General features: G+C 39.4%; 1 protein-coding gene across 1 annotated transcript; it reads left to right on the forward strand.

Annotated features, from left to right (window-relative positions):
• The first annotated feature begins 1,668 nt into the window (after positions 1-1,668).
• MTFMT (mitochondrial methionyl-tRNA formyltransferase) lies at positions 1,669-24,801 on the forward strand. The gene is made up of 9 exons (XM_011282925.2): positions 1,669-1,903; positions 3,657-3,866; positions 6,411-6,533; positions 8,034-8,136; positions 9,485-9,560; positions 13,981-14,072; positions 21,009-21,087; positions 21,940-22,022; positions 24,358-24,801. Exons 1-9 carry the CDS (start codon positions 1,683-1,685, stop codon positions 24,553-24,555), a joined length of 1,185 nt encoding a protein of 394 aa, XP_011281227.1. The 5' UTR covers positions 1,669-1,682; the 3' UTR covers positions 24,556-24,801.
• Positions 24,802-24,915: the final 114 nt, after the last annotated feature.

Consider the following 24,915-nt stretch of genomic DNA (forward strand, 5'->3'; position numbering starts at 1 on the left):
CTTGGATTGCAGAAAATTAATCGTAGCATAATGCAGGTTAGCTCAAGGAGATGACGTAAATACAAACAGTCACACTTTAGAGGCACTTGGGTGGTTCAGTCGGTTAAGCGCCCAACTCTTCATTTCAGCTCAGGTCATGATTTCACAGTTCATGGCTCTGCACTGACAGTGTGGAGCCTGCTTGGGATTCTTTCTCCCTGTCTCAAAATAAATAAATAAACTTAAAAAAAAAAAAAAAGAGTCACACTTTAGACAGCAGCCAGATTCTGGGGTGAAAACCCAAATGACTATGTAGGTTGCATTTATAGGTCATGTGGTATGGAAAAAGACCATTTTTAATATATTAGAATCATATTTTGCTTACTTGCAGAGGATACTGGAACAAAACTAGATTGAAGGAATAGAAGGTTTGGGTTCCCAGTTCACCCTCCTCATATGTGATCAGATGAGCAGAATCACTGGAAATACAGTCTCTCACTTCTTCTTTGCTTCTCTCTTTTCTATTCCACACACAGATGAATTTGTCAATGTTTATGCATAATAAGACAACTTCCCTCAGTAATTCCAAACTGTGGTGAGAAGCAGTGATTCCCACAGAACATGAAGGAGGCACATGGAAAAGCACATTAAATCCATGCAGGCAAGAGCTAGAGGCTTCTGGGAGCATATCTGAACTTGGTATTGAATAATGGATATCATTTAGAGAGTAAGTGATGTGAGGAGAGCAGTCTAGAAAGAATAGCAAGCAAAGACACAGAAATAGGGATGTGCAGAGCTCATAATTTAGGGAAAAGGACTGATCCCAGGTCGCTGGGTCTAAGACTATGTGATGGGAAAATGTGTTAAGAGTAAGATTAGAAAGGAATCTAGTCTTCACTCTATAGCCATAAAAAAGATGTGTGATCATACATGAGAAAGCCACTGTGTGGGCCTCCAGAATACAGAATCTAAGCACTAATGGCCCTTACAGGTCTTCTGGAGACAGCTTCTCTGATTTTTTCCCCTGAGAATCTCCCCCATAGCATCGTTCTGTGTGGGAGGGAACCCACAGGATAGGGGCAAGACTGGGGCCTTCGATTCATCAGAATGTGAGGAAATAACTGAGCCTCAGTTTCCTCAGGTACAAAATGGGGACATTGACTTGCCTGGTACATAGGATTGCGATGAAGACCAAGTGGTTAGGATCACAGACTTTGGAACAACATGAACTAGCTGTCAGGACCTCAGGTAGGTAATTCTCTTAATTTCATTGAACCTCGGATTCTCTTCAATAAAATGATATTTACCTTGTATGCTTGATATGAAGATTAACTGATAAAATGGCTATAAAATGCTTAGCCAAAGCATGGCATACAATACTCAGTAAATATTACTTATCATAATTACTTAATGAATGATATTTTATTGTCTGAAAACACATGATTTGTTCCCAAAAGACTTCTTTTGGGAGACTGCCTAAATCGTGCAAACAAATGCAACAAAATTCACGGGGACCCATGAGCCCGCAAATTCCTAGTTAACTCCAACACAGGCGGGCCACGCCTCCAACCGTGCAGGCCACGCCCCTAGTCGCTAGCAGAACCCGCCCTTCAGCTCTCCTCCCCGGCCCCGCCCCTCCGGCCTAGCACGCGCAAGCCTCCCATTCCCACGCGCCTGCGCACGGTAGGCTTCCTTCAGAGGCTATGAGGGTGCTGGTGCGGCGTTGCTGGGGTTCTCGGCCGGCTGGTGGCGGTCCAGACGCAAGGCCGACCCCCCAGTGGCGAGCGCTGGCCGGGCTTGGTGCGTCCCCTGGCGGGGAAGACGGCCGGGGCGTCCGAGTCCGCGAGAAGCCGCCCTGGCGGGTGCTCTTCTTCGGTACGGACCAGTTTGCCCGAGAGGCGTTGCGGGCGCTGCACGCCGCCAGGTACCGGGGCCGGGGCTTGGGGGGCCCGGCTGCCGAAGGCGCTGCTGTCGAGCCACTGCGCCAGCTCCGAGGGCTTGGACTCCTCGTCAGGGATAGCAGCGGCGCCGGAAGGGTCTGGGCCCAGATCTTGGCGTCTCCGGGCGCCCGGAAGGTGCACCGTTCCCGTCTGGTCCCTCCGGTCTACACTCCGGCTCCCGGCTTCATCCGTTCTCCTAGCACTACCGGGCGCTTCAAGGGGCCAAGCCCGCGCTAGTCGTTTTGCATACCTCATCCACCACAGCCACCACCCCCTTGCCCCATTTGTGTGTAAGGAAACCGGAGCTCGGAGAGGTTAGATTGCCCAAGGTCATCAAATGAGCTGGTTCGGCCTTGAAACGGGGTCTGACTTCAAAGTCCTCCCCTTTCCACTTACTCCTTCTGCCTCCTCTTCATCTAATTTGTACCCTCCAATCCTTTGGGTTTCTTGCCGGTCACAGGCATACCCATGTCTCACTTCCCTGCCCCCCATCTCCTTGTATGCAACGGGACTTAGTTTTCTGGAGCCAAAATGAGGACGTAGTCCACAACCGAACTACTTTCAACCGAATAAATTTACAAATCAGAACTCTTAGGTATACATTTAGTATTTCTGAAATTTAACAAATCTTATTTACAGGGGAAAAAATTGAGATCCACTCTGTTCTGAAAGTCCATATGGTATATGGTAGTGGCTCTACCCAAGTATACTGCTCTGCCTTCTTTCTCCCAACTTCTGTTATTTCCCCACTCCGTTTTTTCCTGATGTGTCCCCAACACTCATTTCTGCCTTCTCCAAGTCTTCCCTGCAGATTCTACACAGCAGCCCTCCTATTGACTCCCCCGTCAATCCCCTTGCATCATATCCCTCTCTCCAGTGCTCTGCCCTAGCACCCAGAAACACTCCCTTTGCATACCCTCCCTGATGTACTCTCCACATGCTGCTTTCCCCAAATTGCCTGCAGAATCGCACTGCTTGTGTGCTGACCTTTCTGCTGATGTTTCACTTGGCAACTCCATTATTCTTGTGCTTTGTCGCTATATACTCATTTTCTTATTACTTCTCCATACCTGATGCGATACCTGCTAAATTAATTAACCCCACCCCCGGGTACTGGAATACTACACAGCAGGTAAAAAGAAAGTAGTAGTACAAAATGTACTGCTGTGAAATGATGCCCATGGGTGTGTGTGTGTGTGTAAAGTATTTATTGTTTGACTAGCACATGGTTGTGGTACAAAATTCAAAAGGTTCAAAGGATATACAGTGAAAAGTCAGTTCCTTCTGCCTCTATCACTTCCCAGTTCCCCTCTTCACAGACAGCTACTGTTTCCAGTTTTTTATTTTAGAAATGTTCGACAGATATACAAGCAAGTGTATATTTAACCCACTTTTTAAAAAGACTCATAAAATGGTATATATAGTGTTAAGAGGAAAAAAACAAAATGCAGAGCAATATATATAATATCCTAGTTGTGTAAAATGTCTGTACTGTATGTGTTTCTGTATGCACAGGAAATTTCTAGAGTCATGCCATCCAAACAGTAGCCACTAGCCACATGTGGCTCTTTAAAAATAATTAAAATTAAATACAAAATAAAAACTCAGTTGTACTAGTTTTAATCACTTACCCTTAAATGTTTTGTGAATTTAACCACAAAAGTACTGTGGAAGTATGGGAGGTAGTTTAGCTTTGAGTCATTGTCTTAACATTTTCTTCCAATCTTTCCAACGTAGGGAAAACAAAGAGGAAGAGTTAATTGAAAAATTGGAGGTGGTCACAGTGCCCTCCCCATCACCAAAAGGACTGCCAGTGAAGCAATATGCTGTCCAATCTCAGCTTCCCGTGTATGAGTGGCCAGATGTGGGATCTGGAGAATATGACGTTGGAGTGGTAGCTTCATTTGGCCGACTTTTGAGTGAGGCTCTTATTCTTAAATTTCCCTAGTAAGTTTTTTTTAAAGGAAATAAAGTATAGAGGACTTGGTCTTTGCATATGGGCCTGGTGTTTAAAGTGCAATGACTTGAATTCTAGTTCTGCTGTCTTTAGTATTTTAAGGTAAAAAAAATTGTGTTGGTGTCACGAATATATGATGCTCTTGATCTATGGGCTCTCACTCACCCTCACTTAAATTCCCTGTTTATGGGGACACCTGGGTGGCTCAGTGGGTTGAGCTTCTGATTTCAGCTCAGGTCATGATCTCACAGCTCATGAGTTCGAGCCCCCCATCAGGCTCTGCTCCTGTCAGCACACAGCCTGGTTCCAATCCTCTACCCCCCTCTCTGTGCCTCTCCCCTCCTTGCGTCTTCTCTCTCTCAAAAATAGATAAACATTAACAAGAATAATAAAATAAACTCCATGTATATGCTGACGGCTCCCAAATTTGTCCCTCCAGTTCAGATTTCTCCCTGAATTCCAGGCCGCTGATGCACACTGCCTCCTCCACAGTTCTGCTTGGGTGTCTGATAGGCACCTTACACATAAGATGTCCTAAACTGCATTCCTGAACTTGTGCCCCAAACCTGCTTCTCCCTACGTCTTCATCTCAGCAAATGGCAACTCCACCCTTCTAGTTGTTGAGACTCAAAACCTTTCAGTCATTCTTATTGCTTATCTCACCCCACACATCCAGTCCATCAGGAAATTCTATTGGCTCTGCCTTCAAATTCTATCTAGAATCTGACTGGCTCTCTCAACACTTTTACTGCTGTTCTCACTGTCATTCTGCAGTAGCCCCCTAACTGGCGTCTATTCCTGTCCTTGGCCTTCTCAGTCTTTTACCAACCCAGCAACCAAGCAGGGGAGAGGCAGAGGGAGAGAGAGAGAGAGAGAGAGAGAGAGAGAGAGAGAGAGAGAGAGAGAGAATCTTCAGCAGGCTCCACGCCCATCGCAGAGCCCAGCTCGGGGCTCAGTCTCACAACTGTGAAGTCATCATGACCTGAGCCAAACTCAAGAGTCAGACACTGACTGACTGAGCCACCTAGGTGCCCCAAAATGATCCTTTTAAAGCAGAAGTTTGATCATGTCATTCTGCTCAAAATTCTCTGGTGTTTTCCCATCTCAGAAGAGGTCAGAGTCCTTATATGGGCCTACCTACTGGGTTTGGTCCCCTCCTTACTGTCTTAGTGTTATTCCTCAGGTTCACTCCGCTCCAGCCACACTACACTGGCTTCTCTGCTGTTCTTGAACTTGCCCAGCATTTACCTTCTTCAAAATCTCTATACTTATTCCCTCTGCCTGGAATATGTTTGCATGTCTTATTCCCTCACCTCTTCACATCTTACTGGTAAAATTTTCTGTGACTCCTATTAAAATTGTAGTCTCCTACCTAATACTCCTACTCCTCTGCTTTATTTTTCCCCACAGCCCTTAGAACCATCTGGCAGACTTTTTGCACTTTTTTGTTGTTGTTGTTTATCTCCCACCCTTTGCGCGTAAGCTCCCTGAGGGCAGAATTTCTTCTCCTTTGGTTCAGTGTTGCTTGTATCCCAGCACTTAGAACAATGCCAGCACATGAACTGTGCTCAGTAAATATTTGTTGGATCAATGAGACTGGTCTGAACAGAGCTTTGAATATAAGACTCTTATCTCTTAGACATACACTCCCAAGTGCATATTCCTGCGGTGGAGACATCATTAAACTAAGATAGCTTACTTAGTAAATGATTTAAGTTGCTCATCTATGGGCAATACGTGTGTTAGGGTAAAAAAAATACATCATTGGATGGGGATTCAAGAAGCTTGTTTTAGGCATTCTATATGCAAACTAAGTGAAACAAGGGTAATTATGTGACTAAACTATAAACATTCACATTGTCCATGAGATGCACAGTAGGGTTTGAGTAGTTCTTCTCATACAGTATTAAAAGGTATTTTTTGCTTTTATGTAAAAACTCCAAGGGGCGCCTGGCTGACTCAGTCAGTGGAGTATGTGATTCTTGATCTTGGGGTTTTAAGTTCAAGCCCCATGTTGGGCGTAGAGATTACTTAAAAAGTAAAATCTTTAAGAACTCCCAGACATCACAGATTATTGTGGAACACCTTTGGAACTGAGTTTGTTCTTGTTCTGTTTTTAATTGAGTTTCATTGGCCTTTTATGGTAATAAAGTAAACTTAATCTCTGGCTCCCTTTACTGATGATATAAGACTAGATTTTCTTTTATTTATTTTTGAGGAAGAGAGAACACATGAGCAGGGAAGGGGCAGAGAGAGAGGAGACACAGAATCCCAAGCAGGCTCTGCACTGTCAGTGCAGAGCCCGACGCAGGGCTCAAACTCACCAATCGTGAGATCATGGCCTGAACTGAAATTGAGAGTAAGGTGCTTAACCAGCTGAGCCGCCCAGGCACCTCAGGTATAAGACTAGATTTAACTTTGTTTTTCAAACTTTCTAGGGAAGTATATGATAAAAAGTAGCATATTTGTTTAGGTAGCAGGAACTAAATGGTAAAGCCCATTTGCACACTAATTTCTGCCTTTTTCTGACTCAGTGGCATATTGAATGTCCATCCCAGTTGCCTCCCGAGGTGGCGTGGTCCAGCGCCTATAATCCATACTGTGCTTCATGGAGACACAGTTACTGGAGTGACAATTATGCAAATTAGACCTAAAAGGTAGAAGATATTTTCTTTTCTCTAGACTTTGTAATTTTCAATGTTGCTGTCAATCTGTTTGGAAGGGACATGGAAGTAGATGAATGGATGGTGCTAATTCCTCTTAACTCCAGAGTGCCTTCCCTTTCTGTCTTTTCCTGGTTTCTAACACAAACTATATGTGGTTTTGTATTATGAAGTATCTTTTTAAAGTCCTTGTGAAATGTGTGGCTTGTTGATTGAAATAAATTATACCATTAACAAGTGGATTTCTTTAAAAGATGTGTAAATGAGAGGTGGATTTTTGTATATTAGTTGTTACAAATCTCAGTTCTGTTAGCCTAGGTTTCTGTGGTCAAAAATTTTTGGAACCTGAAATAAGACTATATTGTATGCCAATGTGTAATATAACTGTCTTAAACATTTAACTTTTTAAAAATCATACTATGGTTTAAGAAACAGGATTATATTAAGTTGCTATCTGTTATCACCTAATGTCCCCATAGAAAATAATTCACAGGTTCACAAGAACAGCTGCATATCTGGGATTTGCTTTAACTAACTTCAGAAAAAGGGAGGAACACGTGAAACAAGTTGCAAAACTTTGATGATTCTAAAATCTGGGTGATGTTATTTGGGGATCAGGTGACAATTCACTCTAGTTTTATGGATGTTTGTAATTTTTCATAGTAAGAATTTTATTAAAGCTTATAGAATAGAAATTAAATTGAAATTAAATTGGAACTATAATTAACAACCACAAAGTTAAATATTTAAAATAAAGCATATTTCTAATAAAAGTTGATAGCCAGTATTTACAGAGCTAGATGTAAAAATGTAAGACTATGGGAATGCAAATACACTTGTGCCTACTTATAATCACCAGTGATTATAATCCTGGCAAAATTCTTGCCTTTTGAGAAAGGAATTACAGGAAGAAATCATTATGAATTTAATTGTACTTCCTTGGAAAATCAATTTTTTGCTCTATGCCTTCATTGTATGAAGAGAAACTTTTTAAATACTATTTATTGCTAAAGGTAGAATTATTATTTTTAATGTTTTTTATTTTTTATTTTTGAGAGAGAGACAGTGTGTGAGCAGGGGAGGAACAGAGAGAGAGGGAGACAAAGAATCCAAAGCAGGCTCTAGGCTCTGAGCTGTTAGCACAGAGCCCGAAGCGGGGCTCAAACCCATGAACCATGAGATCATGACCTGAGCCAAAGATGGACGCTTAACAGGCTGAGCCACCCAGGAGCACCAAGGTGGAATTATTTGTAACTGCAATTAAATCCCTAATGTGCAGCTTCATACTTATTTCCTTTGGGAAAAAATAGATTTAAGATCTAAATACAGGCAAGATTTTACTTATTTCAGACTGACCTTTCTCTTTGGCTAATGGCTAACCGTCAAATTCACAGCCAGGGTTAAACTATTCTTGTGATGTGTAAACACTCATGTAGACAAACACACTGATCTTAAAAAATAGTAATGTTATCATTTGCTTTTGCTTTTCTATAGGTTTGACGTAGGCCCAATTCTCAAACAGGAAACGGTTCCTGTGCCACCTAAGAGCACCGCAAAGGAACTGGAGGCAGTGCTGTCAAGACTGGGTGCCAACATGGTACAGTTCTCCCATATCCCACTGCTTTCTACTCATTCAGTAGGTCTCCTAACTGTTTATGATGAAAGGAACACTTCCATGATGTGAAATTTTCAGCTGTTTTCTTTTAAGTGATTTCTATCCCTGGCTTTCTAAAATTTAGGTTGGCATTTCTCATGTAAGTCTTTGAGAAATTTATCGAGTAGGTGCTTAATAAATGCCCTCAAATGAAATGCGTGTGTTTCTGTGGTCCACCACACCACGTTTCAGAGGCCTTTAGACTCTTCTTCCCAGTCTCACCCTCAGTCTCATAGAATCACCTGGTGCCCCCGTCAGACTGGCCAGCGGCCATTCACTCGGTGACTGGGCACTTCTCCCACTTCTGTGCCTGTGCAGCCGCCATCGCCTCCACACACACTGGAGCTCTGTGGACCCCCTGGCTATACACGAGCTCTTCAGCTTTGTGTAGCTTGAATCTGCATACAGTAGGTCTGAGTGAATGCTTAGTGACCAAATTAATGATTTTCACATGAACTAGTTAATTTTCTATAGAGGACAGTTTTCCCCCATCTAGATGGTGCTTTCTTTTTTTTTTTTTTTTTTTTCCAACGTTTATTTATTTTTGGGACAGAGAGAGACAGAGCATGAACGGGGGAGGAGCAGAGAGAGAGGGAGACACAGAACCGGAAACAAGCTCCAGGCTCCGAGCCATCAGCCCAGAGCCCGACGCGGGGCTCGTACTCACGGACCGCGAGATCGTGACCTGGCTGAAGTCGGACGCTTAACCGACTGCGCCACCCAGGCGCCCCTAGATGGTGCTTTCTAATCTAGGCACTAGCCTCAGAAGTGTTTTTGTAATAGTGGCTCTCATTTATCGAGCACTGGCTCGTGTGCCAGGACTATTCTAGAAACTCTGTAGACTTATTATTATTATTATTTTACCTTCCCAATAAACTTCTCAAATAACTTTTCCACAATACATGCTAGTAGGTGGTGGAATTGGGACTTGAACCCAGAACTGTGTGACTCCAGAGTACATTCTCCTTCTTTGAGGCTCCACTCCCTTCCCTCCCTCAGGGTCAGAGTGTGGATTCTGGAGCACATGCTGTCCTGACACCAGAGCTTGCATAGCCAGGCAAAGCTCAGCGTTCTCTAAAAGCATAACATTGCCCCATACCCTGCAGAGAGCAACATCCACACTCAAACTCCATTGAGTAGACACGTGTCATCACAGTTTAAGCCAGTTTACTGCCCTGCCCTGCCACACAGCTCCTTCAAAACGTTTGATAGTGTCATGGTACTGAATTATAATGTATTTCTGTTTTTGTTCTCATCTTGAATGTGTTGCTCTCTCTCTTTTTTTTTTAAGCTTATTTCAGTTTTGAAAAATTTGCCTGAGAGTTTGAGCAATGGAAGGCAGCAGCCAACTGAGGGAGTGACACATGGTGAGCGAGGACTGCGGAGACCCTTCCCTCCTCCATGAGGTTTTGTCTGTCATGATAGCACCTGAACGTCCTGACTTCCTCACTTGCACATTTCTCTTAATTTTGACTAAAGAATTAGTGCCCACTTGCATGTCCCTTTCCAAAGAATGGTTGGTATGGTCTCCCTTCCCCTCTTACCCTGTAGCCTCATGAAGGTGTAGAAATTTTTTCCCACTTTATATGGAAAAGTACCAAACAGAGTGAAGTTAAAAGATGGTGAATACCTGTTTTATCCAGAGTCAACAATTATTTAATGTTTGGCCACATTTTCTTTCTGTGTGTGTGTGTGTGTGTGTGTGTGTGTGTGTGTGTGTGTGTGTATTTAGTACATATTTTTTTTTAAATCTTTTTTTAATGTTTTTTTTTTTTGAGAGAGAGAGAGAGAGACTGTGTGAGTGGGGGAGGGGCAGAGAGAGAGGAAGACACAGAATCTGAAGCAGGAGCAGGCTCTGAGCTGTCAGCACAGAGCCTGACATGGGGCTCAAACTCATGAACCAAGAGGTTATGACCTGAGCTGAAGTCTGACGCTTAACCAACTGAGCCACCCAGGCACCCCTATTTAGTACATATTTTTAGATTTCTGCTTAATTGTTGGGAAGTATGCATCGTAACCTGTCATCCCTAAATACTTCAGCATGCATCTCTTAAGAGAAATGAACAGTTCCCTAATAGCATCTAATATCCAGTGCATATTTAAATGTTGCTAATTGTCTAAAAACTTATTTTTTAGCCATGTTTTTTTCAAATTAACATCTAATTGTAATTAGTTGTTATGTCTCCTTAATCTAGAGTAATTTCTCCATAAATTTTTTTCCTTCCATGTCATTGACTTTTTGAAGAGACCAGGCTAGTTGTCTTTCCTTCCAATGTTGTTTTAACTTGTCTTTCTAGCCCTTAGATTTCTTGTGAGTTGGAAGTTTTAAAGGCTTGATTAGACTCAGGCTTGAAGTTTTTGGAAAGAGTATTTCATAGATGATATTGTGTTCCAATGATATTTGTTTCAGTTTGTTTTTAGTTTTAAGGATTGCTTTTTATTTTTATGATTTGTTTCTTGAACATGTAAAACATTTACGTGATTCAAAAGTCAAAACTGTTTAAAAGGATATACTCAGAGAAGTGTTGCCTCTGTCTACCATAATGTCTACCATATGTCTACCCTGCCATAATACCAGGTTGTATCGAGGCTGGTGAGGTTAAGTTGGATCACTTGGTTGAGTCCAGTACAAAGATTTGTTTCCGCTTTTGCAGTGGTAGGTAATCTGTGGGGTAATGCTTTGGCACCATGCAAACATCCTGTTCTCTAATAACCTTTCACATAATAATTTTGGCATGGGTTGATGCTTCTTTGTTAAATGATTTATTTCATTAGGGATTGCAAAAATGGTGATCTTCCAATTCCTTTTACCTTTAATACTTGACATTATTCTGTAAAGAAGAGCTTTTCATCATTAATTGAAGATGAATTTTAGTTCATCCAAAAATGGTAGGATCAATGCTTGATTCTTTCTGTAACTACCAATTTTTAGAGTAAGAAGTGGGTGCCATAATCACCTTCAATTATGGTAGCAAATGAGATTTTTAAATTATTATATGACTCATGAATTTTCATTTATTGTGCTTTACAGTTAGTTGCATTTATAATTCTTTGTACTGCTCAAGTCATCCCAAATTTAGCCAGTGGAAGCCCCTTAAAGTTGGGTCCTGTATCCTTTATTTTGTTTTTATTAAAAAAAAAATTTTTTTTAATGTTTATTTACTTTTGAGAGAGACAGAGGACAGTGTGAGTAGGGGAGGGGCAGAAAGAGAGAGGCGGAAACACAGAATCTGAAGCAGGCTCCAGGCTCTGAGCTGTCAGCACAGAGCCGGACACAGGGCTCGAACTCTGGATCATGACCTGAGCCAAAGTCAGATGCTTAACCGACTGAGCCACCCAGGTACCCCTGGTTCTGTATCCTTTGACAACCCCAGGTAGTTTTTGAGTGCTTCTTTGCTTTCTTTTTCTAAGATGTCCCAGGCTCACTTTGTGAATTCTCAGCCTTGTTCATTTTAGCAGGGTGTGATATTTAGAAACAGTCTGGTGCAACTGTGTGTTCCAGGTTAAGGTGTCAATAGACAAGGTGAGGCATTATATATATATTTTTTTAATGTTTATTTTTGAGAGAGAGAGAGCACGCGCACGTGTGAACAGGGGAGAGGCAGAGAGAGAGAGGGAGACACAGAATCTGAAAATAGGCTCCAGGCTCTGAGCTGTCAGCACAGAGCCCAACACAGGGCTTGAACTCTGAACAGCAAGATCATGACCTGAACCAAAGTCAGACACTTAACTAAGCCACCCAGGCACCCTGAAGCATTATATTTTTTAAATAATACTTGAGTTCATACTGTTACTGATTTAAATTTTAATTTCAGGGCTTTTCTTATATTTTCTTTTAAACTGTTAATACTTTCAAAAATTAACACTGACCTATTTATTTAATTGCTAGGCATAAAATAGTTTCAAAATTACAACACCAGTATTACTACAAACAGTAAAACTACTGAGTAATATTTCAGATTTCTCTGCAGTTTTTTTGTCCATAGACTATATATCCTGCTAAGAGTGTGCAGTCAGAGTACCGTGTTCAAAACTTACTGGAGATGATTATTTTTGCCATGTGGTTTTGTTATCTAGTTTGATATATAGTTAAATTTATTTGCTTCAGTTTGTTTTTAATTTTCAGAGTTGCTTTTTTTCCTCTTTATGATTAAATTTGATTTTTTGAATCACATAAAACATCTCTGTGATTAAAAAATTTAAGCCATTTGAGGAATTATACTCAGAGGAGTTTCACTTCCATCCCTAGTTCCTCCTTCCGGTTTCCCTCCCTCTATAAGTAACTAATTTTATGAGTTTCTGATTTAGCCTTCCAGTTGTTTCCTTTTATCAAAATAAGCAAAACCACATATTTTTTAATTGATTTTTCCTTTTTTTCTTTCACAAAAGGTGGCATAAAATATACACTCTTTTGTACCTTTGGGTTTTTTTTAACTTAACAGTGTACCCTGGAAACCCTTTCCTATCAGTAAGAAGAGATTTTCCTTGTTCCTTTTTTTTTTTTTTTAATTTTTGTTAATATTTATTTATTTTTGAGAGAGAGACAGAGAGTGAGTGGGTAGGGGTAGAGGGAGAGGGAGACACAGGATCTGAAGCAGGCTCCAGGCTCTGAGCTGTCAGCACAGAGCCTCATGTGGGGCTCTAACCCACAAACTGTGAGATCATGACCTGAGCTGAAGTCAGATGCTTAACTGACTGAGCCACCCAGGCGCCCCACCTTGTTCCTTGTTATAGCAGCATAGTTCTTACTTGTGTGGGTAGATCATAATTTATTCAACAGATCCCCTATTGATGGGCACTTTGGGTGTTTTCAAGCTTTTGCTATTTCAAATAATACCATTGTAGATAACTTGGAGCATATTTTACTTTGTAATCAAATAGATGAGAAATTGCATCTTGGAGTAGTTTTAGTTTACGTTACTTCTATGAGTGAGGTTGAGGATCTTTTTATATGTTTAAGGACTAATTGCATTTCTTTTTTCTGGGAAAGGACATTATATCTTTTGCCCATTTTTCTATCACATTTTTGGTCTTCTCAGCTTTTAGGAGTACTTTATATAATAGATTTTTAAAAATTTTTCTTTAATGTTTGTTTATTTTTGAGAGAGAGACAGAGCACAAGCAGGGAGGGCCAGAGAGTGAGGGAGACACAGAATCTGAGGCAGGCTCCAGGCTCTGAACCATCAGCACAAAGCCTGATATGGGGCTTGAACTCAGGAACTGTGAGAGCATGACCTGAGCCGAAGTCAGACTTCACTTAACTGACTGAGCCACCCAGGTGCCTCTATGTAATAGATTTAAATAAATCTATATGATATAAAGTACTCCTAGATATATTATTATAATATTACATAGATATATATATATAGATAGATTAGCATATAACTTATATTTGTTATAAATCTAAAGTATTGTGATAAAAATTATAGATACTTTCAGTTTGTTTTTTTACTTAATTTATGACCTCTCTGTCTTACAAAAGGTTGTTTTTAGTAAAAGCTTACTTTTATGTAGTCATATTTATCATTCTTTAATTGCTTCTGGATTTTGAGTCATTCTTAGGAGGGCTTTTTCTACACCCAGGTTATAAAGAAATTCACTCATTTTTCTTATAGTATTTGTATAGTTAATTTGTTTATTTTTACTTCATATTATGGAAAATTTCAAACATATTCAAAAGTTGACAAAATAATACAAGTTCTCTTATATCTATCATTCAGCATCAATGTTACCAATTCATGGCCATCGAACCTGATATTTATTCTTGCTGTTGGCTTTATCTTTCAGCCCCTAAGATTTCTGCTGGTACCAGCTGTATAAAATGGGAGGAGCAAACTTCAGAGCAAATATTCAGACTTTATCGTGCCATTGGAAATATAGTAAGTTGGAAGTCAGATTGCAGTTTTACTTAATTATCTGTGTGTGTGTGTGTGTGTGTGTGTGTGTGTGTGTGTGTGTGTGTGTGTAAATATTTTTATTTAGGACTGAATCTCAAACCTAAGAATCCTGAAATTCATTTTATTTTTAAAACTTAAAAAAAAAATTTGGTCAAATATAACATAAATTTACCATTTCAACAATTTTTAAGTGTATAAATCAGTAGCATTAAGTACATTCATTTCATTGTGCAAACCATTGCCACTGTCCATCTCCAGAACTTGTTCATCATCCCATACTGAAACTCTGTACCCACTGAACACTGATTCCCCCATCTCCCCTTCCCACAGTCTCTGGTAACCACTGTCCTGCTTTCTGTCTCTTAGAATTTGCTTATTCTAGGTACCTCATATAAATGGAATCATACGATATTTGTCCTTTTGTGTCTGGCTTGTTTCACTTTGCATAACGTCTTCAAGGTTCATCAATGTTGTAGCATGTATCAGAATGTTATTCCTTTAAGTTTTTATATGGGCTTTAGAATTACAAAGCACTTTTGAATATATATATATTGCAGTTTCCCATAACCAAGTTTTATTACCCATTTCATGGATGAGGGGAATGATGGGTGCCCCATCACTAAATAATATAAATCTCATTCCTAATCTATTGCTTTTTCCAGTACGTCTTTCTGCCTGTAGCCAATTTTTTACAACAGAATTCTTAAATACTCAGTTTCTACAGATAGTATACCAAATGGAGTTGTAACTTTAAATTACTTATTTATTACATAATTCTTTATTTGTACTTACAGTATTTATTAAATACTTACTAAAATACCTGGGGTGCTGGGCTGCCTCAGTTAGTGGAGGATGTGACTCTCAGTCTCGAGATTGTTAAGTTCAAGCCCCACATTGAGGGTGTAGAGATTACTTAAAATCTTTTTAAAAAACTAAAAATAAATACTTATTAAAATGCCCGAGTGGTTTAGTAGGTTAAGCGTCTGACTCTTGATTTCAGCTCAGGTCATAATCTCGTGGTTTGTGGGTTCGAGCCCCATGTCGGGCTCTGCACAGTGCAGAGCCTGCTTGGGATTCTCTCTCTCCCTCTCTCTCTCTCAAAATAAATGAGAATAAACTTTAAAAAATAAATAAATAAAAATAAATAAATAAATAAATAAAATGCCTGAGTTAAATTCTCAGTTCTTTGACAAATTTACTGGTTTTTTTCCCCTTCATTTTGATAGCCTTTTGTGTTGTTTGAACTCCAGGCCTACCAAGTGTGGGATTTTTAATGGACCACCTGTTATTAATGTTGGTTAAAAAGGAGAGCTGTCACTGAATATCTCTAGCATGCCAAGTTCTTCAGTGAAGATCACAATCGCATATTGTGGGTATTATCTGATTTTAAGTTGATGAAATTGAGGCTTGAAGTAGAGAATGGATGGTTATTGAATGATGTCACATTTTTAGTTAGTGATAGTCAGGTTTTGAACCAGATCTGTCTCACTATAAACCTTGTACTTTCCCCATTGCAGCAGAATGATATAGGGAAAGGAACATGGACTTTAGAGCCAGACAGAGCTGGGTTCCCTCTTGTCTCTGCCACTTCCTAGTTTGGTAGACTTGGGAAAGTTATTTAGCTTCTGAGCTTTAGTTTGTTCATCTGAAAATTAGGGCTGATATATAAGAAGCATCTAGTATAGTTTCTGGCAAAGAGTAGGTACTCATTAAATGTTATCTGCTATTATTCACGTATTCATGGATTCATTAAACAAAATATTTTTTGAGAGCCTATTATGTGTCAGGCATTGTTCTAGGTACTAGAAATACAAATGATGTGAGAAGATGGAAACAAGCAAATAAGAAAAATATCAGTGTGATAAATTTTTTGATGAAAATTAAATTAGGGTAATGTGATAGATTAACTGGAGGTTATTTTAAATTTGGTAGATGGGGAAGGAATCTCTGAACTGAAATTAAGTTTAGATCTGAAAGACAATAAGGAGCCAGTCATGCCAAGATCAGGAAAAGAGCATTTCAGACAGAGGGAGCAGCTAGTACAAAACCTAAGGAAGACTAAACAAGATAAAGACCTCACAAGAAAAGAAAGCCACGTGAATATAGCGGCTTCACAAGAATAGACTTCACAATAAAATAGGCTTTACAATATAGACTTTACAAGAAAAGAAAACCACCTTATGAATATAGCAGCAAAAATCCTCAGCAGAATTACCAAACCAAATCAAACAATGTATAAAAAAGGATTATATTCCATGACTAAGTGGGATTTATCTAAGGAATGCAAGATTGAATCAACATAAAAAAATAAATCTATTAACATACCATATTAATAGACTAAAGAGCATATAATTTACTCAATAGAGGCAGAAAAAGCATTTGACAAAATCCAACACCATTTCAGGATAAAAATGTTCAACAAACTAAGAATAGAAGGGAACTTCCTCAACCTGACAAAAACCCACAGCTAACATATTTAATGGTGAAGGCCTGAAAGCTTTCCCCCTAAGATCAGGAATGAAACAAAAATGTCCACACTCACCACTTCTCTTCAACATTTTACTGGAGGTTATAGCTAAGGCTATCAGGCAAGAAAAAAGAAACAATACAGAATCAGACTGGAAAGGAATAACTAAAGCTCTATGTACAGAATCATAAAGAATCCAAAAGAAACTTTTAGAGCTAATAAGAGTAAAGAAGACCTAAGTAAATGGAGAGACCTCGTTGTTCATGGGTTGGAAGAATATCGTTAAGATGGCACTATTCCCCAATTGATCCACAGACTCAACGCAGTTCCTATAAAAATCCCAGTTGACATCTTTGCAGAAGTTGACATGCTTATCGTAAAATTCATATGGGATCCCAAGAGACCCGGAATAGCCAAAAAATCTTGAAAAAGAAGGACAAGATTAAAGAACTCACCGTTCCTAATTTCAGAACTTACTACAAAGCTTCACTAATGAAGACAGTTGGGTACTGATATAAGAATAGACCTGTTCCTCAATGGGATAGAATTGAGAGCCCAGAAATAAACCTTCACATTTGTGGTCAATCAATTTTTGATAAGGGTGCCACCATAATTTGATGGGAAAAGAATAATCTTTTTTTTTTTTCAGTTTATTTTTTTAGATAGAAAGTATGAGCAGGGGAGGGGCAGAGAGAGAGAGGAAGAGAGAGAATCCCAAGTAGGCTCTGTGCTGTCAGTGCAGAGCCCAACGTGGCTCAAAGTTGAGATCATGACCTGAGCCAAAACCAAGAGTCGGACACTTAACTAACTGAGCCACCCAGGCACCCCGGGAAAGAATAGTCTTTTTAACACGTGGTGCTTGGACAACTGGATATCCACACTCAAACAAATTTGGATTCCTACCTCACACCATGTATAAAAACGAACTCCAAATGGATCAGAGACCTAAATATAAGAGCTGAAATGATAAGACTCTTGGAAGAAACCTAGGAATAAATCTTCATGATCTTGAATTAGGCAATGGTTCTTAAATATGTTGCCTAAAGCTTAAGTAACCAAACTAAAAATAGAGAAATTGGATTTTTTTTTTATATTTATTTATTTTTGAGAGACCGAGACAAAGTGAGACTGGGGGAAGGGCAGAGAGAGAGGGAGACACAGGATTGGAAACCGGCTCCAGGCTCCGAGCTGTCAGCACAGCCTGACGCGGGGCCCGAACCCACAGACTGTGAGATCATGACCTGAGCTGAAGTCGGATGCTCAACTGACTGAGCCACCCAGGCGCCCCAGAAATTGGATTTTAAAATTAAAACCTATTGGGGCTTCAAGGAACATTATCAAGAAAATGAAAAGACAGCTTACAGAGTGGAAGAAAATATTGGCAAATCACCTATCTGATAATTGTCTAGTATCCAGAATATATAAAGATCTTATACAACTCCACAACAAAAAGACAAAACATCGTCATTAGAAAATGGGCCAAGCATCTGAATAGATATTTCTTCCAAGAAGATCTATAAATGGCCACTAACAACATGAAAAGGTGATGATTTTCATTAGTTGCTACAAAAATACAAATCAAAACTGTACAGAGATACCACTTCATACCCACTAGGATTGCTATAATTAAAAAAACAATAACAAGTGTTGACATGGATAGGGAGAAATTGGGAACCGTCATACATTGTTGGTGGGAATGTAAATGGGTGCAGGTGCTATGGAAAATAGTTTGATAGTTCCTTAAAATATTAAACACAGTTACATTACTATATAATGATCCTTATCTTCTATAATTAACCTTTTCTCTCTACTGAGAACAAGCTTGTGCTATAACAGAATGAGAACCTAGGAGCCAGGAGGTAAAATTTGATTCCTAGAGCTCCCATTTACTAACCAAGAGCAAAACTCTTTTCTGGGTTTCTGCTTTTTTACCTCTAAAATGGGGTTAATGACCATGTCCACAGCTGTCAAGATCAAAGGAGATAAACCTTGTGAATTAAATCCGTGCAAACATATGATTTTGACAGTAATGATGGTGGATACTGAAATGACTATATTCTTACCATCCCTTTGCTTTCTGTAATGCTGTGATGATAAGGTGAAGATGATCTTTACCCTCCTCAAGAGCAAGAAGAATATATTCTGAACAAGAACTATATGTCTTGCATGTTTATAACTCTCAGTAAACATAAACCTTTTTTTAGTCAGCATGTTTCAAAAATATTTTGATTTCTTTGAAAGAAAGAAGTTACATACATGAAAATTGTTTCATAACTCTTACTGGAAGTGGGTGAAAGAAAAATAAGTCAGCAAATTTGAGAAGAGGATATTGTACTGGGGCGCCTTGGGTGGCTCAGTTGGTTAAGTGTCCGACTGTTTATCTCAGCTCAGATATCGAAATCAGGGTCGTGAGTTCAAGACCCAAACTGGCATGAAGCCTACTTAAAAAATGTTTAAAAATTTAAAAAAAAATTAAAAAAGAAGAGGATATTGTACCAAGACATGTCACATTGAAGATCATGAACACCTATGAACCAAATGTATTTAATTCTTTGATGCAATGTTCAAATCTTTGCAACAACCTAATTCTTCTGAAAATTAAATGTCCTCTTTAGGGAATCTCATAAAAAGAGCATTGAGCTGAGAATGAGAAAACACAGATTCTGGTGCTTGGCTCTCCTAACTAACTGTGTCTAAACTTGGGAATATAGCTGCATTCTCTGGGCCTCACTTTCCTCATCTATGAAATGGAGGATTGAACTACAGCCTGAAAATCAATTTATTTACTTCAGAAATTTGAGAGAACTTGTGTCCTGGTATGTGTTAATTTTTATGAGTCTAAAATCAAAAGTGACAAAAGTGGCATTTCACACTGTGGGGAAAGGTGAGATGGATTGTCCAGTAAATCGGGTTGGGACAACTGAACTGGTTAGCCATTAGAGGAGGAAGCCCTCAAATCCTGCCTTTCAAAGTCAACATAAAATGTAGATGGATCAAGCATTTAAATATAAAAGAGTAAAGCCACAAAGAACTGGGGAAAAAACACAGTTGAATAATTTTACAATATTAGTAATCTTAAAGTGTGGGATAGCACTTTTAAGTTTGACATGAACCACTGGAGTCATGAGAGAAAAGATTGGCTAATATTACTACAAAAAACTAAAAAAAGTTACACATAGGAAAAAATTACTGTACCCAAGATTCAAAGTCTACACACTGGGAAAAAACTATTAATAGTAGTAAGAAATGGAAAGTAATTGAAATGTCCATCATAAAGGTTTTGGTTGCATAAATTATGGCATAGTCATAAAATGGAATATTGTACAAGTACAGCAGATAAAGACTGAAATAGACATGCATGCACTGATGAAAGTTGCCCACGCTTATTGTTAAGCAAAAAAGTCCCTTTGAAAAACAGTACGCTCTAGATTTTTGTAATATTTGTAGAAAAAACTACAAGGTTATACACATCAAATTGTTAACAGTGGTTACTTCTAGGGATGGGAGTACAGAATACTTACTAATTTTTTTTAATGTAATTGTGGTAATGCATTTTTTATAACGAACATAAATCTTACATTAGAAATGTTTTGGTTTTTTTTAATGTTTATTTTCGAGAGAGAGACAGAGCGTGAGCAGGGGTGGGGCAGAGAGAGAGGGAGATGCAGAATCCGAAGCAGGCTTCAGGCTCTGAGCTTTCAGCACACAGCCTGACATGGGGCTTGAATCCATGAACTATGAGATCATGACCTGAGTCGAAGTCAGCCGCTTAACCAACTGAACCACCCAGGCGCCCCTTACATTAGAAATGTTAATAAAGATATAAACATTGCTTTTTTTTTTAAGTTTATTTATTGACTTTGAGAGAGAGAGCAAGCTGGAAAGGGGCAGAGAGAGAGAGAGAGAGAGAGAGAATCCCAAGTATACACTGCCAGCATGGAGATCCAAAGTTGGTCGCTTAACCAACTGAGCCACTGAGGCAACCCTGTTGATTTTTATTTATTTATTTTATTTGTTTATTTTTAAAAATTTTTTAAATGTTTATTTATTTTTGATAGAGACAGAGCATGAGCAGGGGAGGAGCAGAAAGAGAGGGAGACACAGAATCCGAAGCAGGCTCCAGGGTCTGAGCTGTCAGCACAGAGTCTGACACGGGGCTTGAACTCATGAACCGTGAGATCATGACCTGAGCCAAATTCAGACGCTCAACGGACTGAGCCACCCAGGCGGCCCAAACATTGATTTTAAAAGAGTGTTTTAAGGTCTTACAATCTTGGAGACTTATGTAGAAGGCCACACCTGTGTTCTGTTTTGTAAGGTTTAGAGACTTCGCTCCCAATTCCTCTGTAATTGGGAGAGAAGTCAGACCATAATCATACAAAATAGTAGTTGAAAAGGGTTTGGGGGTTAAGTGTATTCTTTTATTATACCTTCTTTAATTTTCTTTGCAGATTCCGTTGCAGACACTCTGGATGGATAATGCCATTAAACTTCTGGAACTGGTAGAAGTTAATAGTTCAATCCTCACTGGTACTAACTTTTGAATAGCTGATGTGGAAAATGTTTTCACTATAGTCCATTTGAAAATGTGTCTTTTTTACCACAGGTTACAGTTACTAAAAATAAGAATTCTTTTAGTTTGTGTCAGTTCAATAATAATTATATTTTATATTCATTTATTGTCTTGCTCTTTGCAGTGTCCATTCACATGTATTTTTTCATTCAGTCATTATAAGAATGTGGGAAGTAGGCAAAGCAGTGTTACTATCCTATTTTAAGCTCTGATTCTTTATACTAAGGTTTTCAGGGAGTGCAAAATGATTTGGTCAGTTTCATTCTGGTGAGTATCATAATGAAAATCTTAGTGAGAATCCTAGACCAGGGTGTAGCATTTCATGACACAGTCTGTTCATTCTAAAGCCCATCAGTGCCTCCAAATGTGGTGGACTGAAGGAGTGTGAGTCACAGAGGGAGCTGGCCCAGCACAGAAGGAGTCAGAGTTCCCCAGGAATCTAAGACTTGTTTGGTCATGGATAGAAGGGCCAGCTTAGATCCTAAGCTTCCTGTACACCTCTCCACTGGTAGATAGTTATTTCCCCCAAATGGTCAAAATTTCTAAATTCAGCATTTTTAGTTTATCTTGGGAGACTGGGTGAAGGACTCATAAGTTCCTATGCATACTGAAAGCTTCCCTTTGAGTTTGAGATACACACAGCATTATGGCTCCATTGTAAGTTTGGATTACAAAGTCAGGACATCAGCAGGTATGCCCTCTCCAGTATTAGTACTGCCTCCCAGGATGTTTGTTTGATTTTTCAGAAGTGCCATGAAGTTATTTATAATAATTATTTATTCTAATATCCTTTCCCCCCCATTCTTTAGATCCAAAATTAACAGGACAACCTGTTATTCCAGGATCAGTAATATATCACAAACAGTCACAAATACTGCTGGTTTGTTGCAAGGTACATTTTTCTTTTAGTTTTAAACTATACTTGTTTTACTGAGTTTAATCATTTTTAGTTAAGATTTTACTCAACTATTTATCCATCAGATTGAACATTGGCTCAATCTGGGCAGTTTTTGTTTTTTGGGTTTTTTTAAATATTTATTTAGTTTTTTGAGACAGAGCATGAACGGGGGACGGTCAGAGAGAGAGGGAGACACAGAATCTGAAACAGGCTCCAGGCTCTGAGCTGTCGGCACAGAGCCCGACGTGGGGCTCGAACTCACAGACCGTGAGATCATGACCTGAGTCGAAGTCGGACGCTCAACCGACTGAGCCACCCAGGCGCCCCTCAATCTGGGCAGTTTAATTTTCTTAAGAAATATTGAATCTCTAGTATAATTTTTTTAAAGTTATGTTTTACCAAAGCATTATTACTCAAAAGAAGATTCAGTAACCTTAGTGCTTTCTTAAAAGAAATTTGTATATTCTCACTAATCCATTGTAATTAACAAGATCTTGTTAAAACTAACAAGTCTTGGGGCGCCTGGGTGGCTCAGTCGGTTGAGCGTCCAACTTCGGCTCAGGTCATGATCTTACGGTCCGTGAATTCGAGCCCCGCATTGGGCTCTGTGCTGACAGCTCAGAGCCTGGAGCCTGCTTCGGATTCTGTGTCTCCCTCTCTCTCTGACCCTCCCCTGTTCATGCTCTGTCTCTCTCTGTCTCAAAAATAAATAAAACATTAAAAAAATTAAAAAACAAAAAACTAACAAGTCTTGGGGCACCTGGGTGGATCAGTTGGCTAAGCAACTAACTCTTGATTTTGGCTCAGGTCATGATCTCACAGCTCATGAGTTTGAGCCCCATGCTGATGGCACAGAGCCTGCTTGGGATCCTCTCTGTCCCTCCCCTGTTTTCTCTCTCTCTCTCTCTTTTTCTCTCTAAACAAACAAACAAACAAACAAACAAACTTAAAAAAAACAAACAAGTCTGGTTTAACTAGCAAGTTGTCTTGCTAATATGATGATCACAGAAGACAGACATATGAAAGTATGTAGCTGAACTACCACAGTGCTGGTATCCTACTTGCTTTTAGTGTTCAACAGTGGTTAAAGAGGGGATTTCTTAACTATTTAAAATGACTTGAGGGGCACCTGGGTGGCTCAGTCAGTTGAGCATCTGACTTCGGCTCAGGTCATGATCTCACTGTTGGTGAGTTTGAGCCATGCATCGGGCTCTGTGCAGACAGCTTACAGCTCAGAGCCTGAAGCTTGCTTTGGATTCTGTGTCTTCTCTCTCTCTCTGCCCTTCCCCTGCTCACAGTCTCTCTCTCAAAAATAAACATTAAAAAATGAAATAAAACAAAATAAAATGACTTTAGAACCATTATTATTTAATGACAGTGGCCTGAGAGCTGTTGCACATTTTTTCCATGTCCTGGTATTTTCCTTCATGGTGTTTATGTGCAATGTTTCATGCTCAAGAGGTTGTGTTTGAAATGTGTGATAAGAGCGCCTGGGTGGCTCAGTTGATTAAGTGTCCAACTCTTGGTTTCAGCTCAGGTCATGTCTCACAGCTTATGAGTTCAAGACCCACATTGGGCTGTGCCCTGACAGCACAGAACCTGCTTGGGATTCCCTCTCTCCCCCTTTCTTCCCTCCCCCACTTGTGCGCTCGCTCGCTCTCTCTCAAAATAAGTAAACATAAATAATAAACTTATTAATGAATGAATGATAGAGTGGTAGAGTGATCTGACCTACACAGACTATAGATACAGAGCTTCCACATCAACCTCTCTTCATCTTTCTTCAACTTATTCTCGAACAATGTAGGGTGCACATTTGCTGTCCTTGTCTGGGTCTTTATATATCTGTATTGCAAATCTGCAGTTTACTCTCATAGAAGATGGGGTTGTCTGAACATGTGAGTTTGAGTGCCACCAGTTATGTCACGTCGGACAAATCACTCACCTCTGAGCATCGGTTTTCTCTTCTAAAATCAATTCCCTCTGGGGATGATAGTGGATCTGCCTTTTAGAGCAGTTCTATTTTTGATGACCAGTCATAGTAAGATATATGGACATACTCTAAAAACTGTAAAGTACCATGCAAATATAACATCTTTATTCTGCTTCCTTTATGTTTAAATAGGTTTAATTTATTCAGGTCTGTACATTTGTTATCACTCAGTAATAAATGCAGTCAAAGAAACGTGTATGTTACTTAGTACAGTGCTGTCTGCAGCCAGGCATTTGGTAAGATTTGTAGGTTTGTTTGTTCTCATGATAAAAGTTCTATAAACTAAAATGTAAGAGTTTTGCCACCACTGTCTAGTCACTGTCTTTTGCTCTTTAGGACGGTTGGATTGGTGTTCGATCAGTGATGTTCAAGAAAATGCTAACAGCTACTGATTTCTACAATGGATACCTGCACCCCTGGTACCAGAAAGATTCCCGAGCTCGACCAAGCCAGTGCAGATTTCAGACTCTCACACTGCCAACAAAGAAGAAGCAGGAAAATAAAATTGTTGCTATGCAACAGTGCATTAAGTAGTTAGGAAGTAGATGGACAAGAATCTACTACATATTTGTAATTTATTAAAAGCCTTCTTTACAGGGAATTACCTTGACTTTCAAAGAAGATGACACTGTTGGAGGGAAAGATTATTGTCAAAAGATGAATTACCTCACTTCCCATTTTTTGTTTAACAGTAATTAAAGACTACTTTTCTATTTGAATAACCAAAAAAAGCTTTAAATAAAATTTAATTAAAATAAAATTTTTATTTATAATGTGAAACTCAAGGAGATTTTATCTTTCCATAAAAGCAAATGCAACTAGTGTGTGTGTGTGTGTGTGTGTGTGTGTGTGTGTGTTTGTGTGTGTGTGTGCCCCCATTGATTATGCTATCAT

This window comes from Felis catus, chromosome B3, assembly GCF_018350175.1.
Source record: "Felis catus isolate Fca126 chromosome B3, F.catus_Fca126_mat1.0, whole genome shotgun sequence".
NCBI lineage: Eukaryota > Metazoa > Chordata > Mammalia > Carnivora > Felidae > Felis > Felis catus.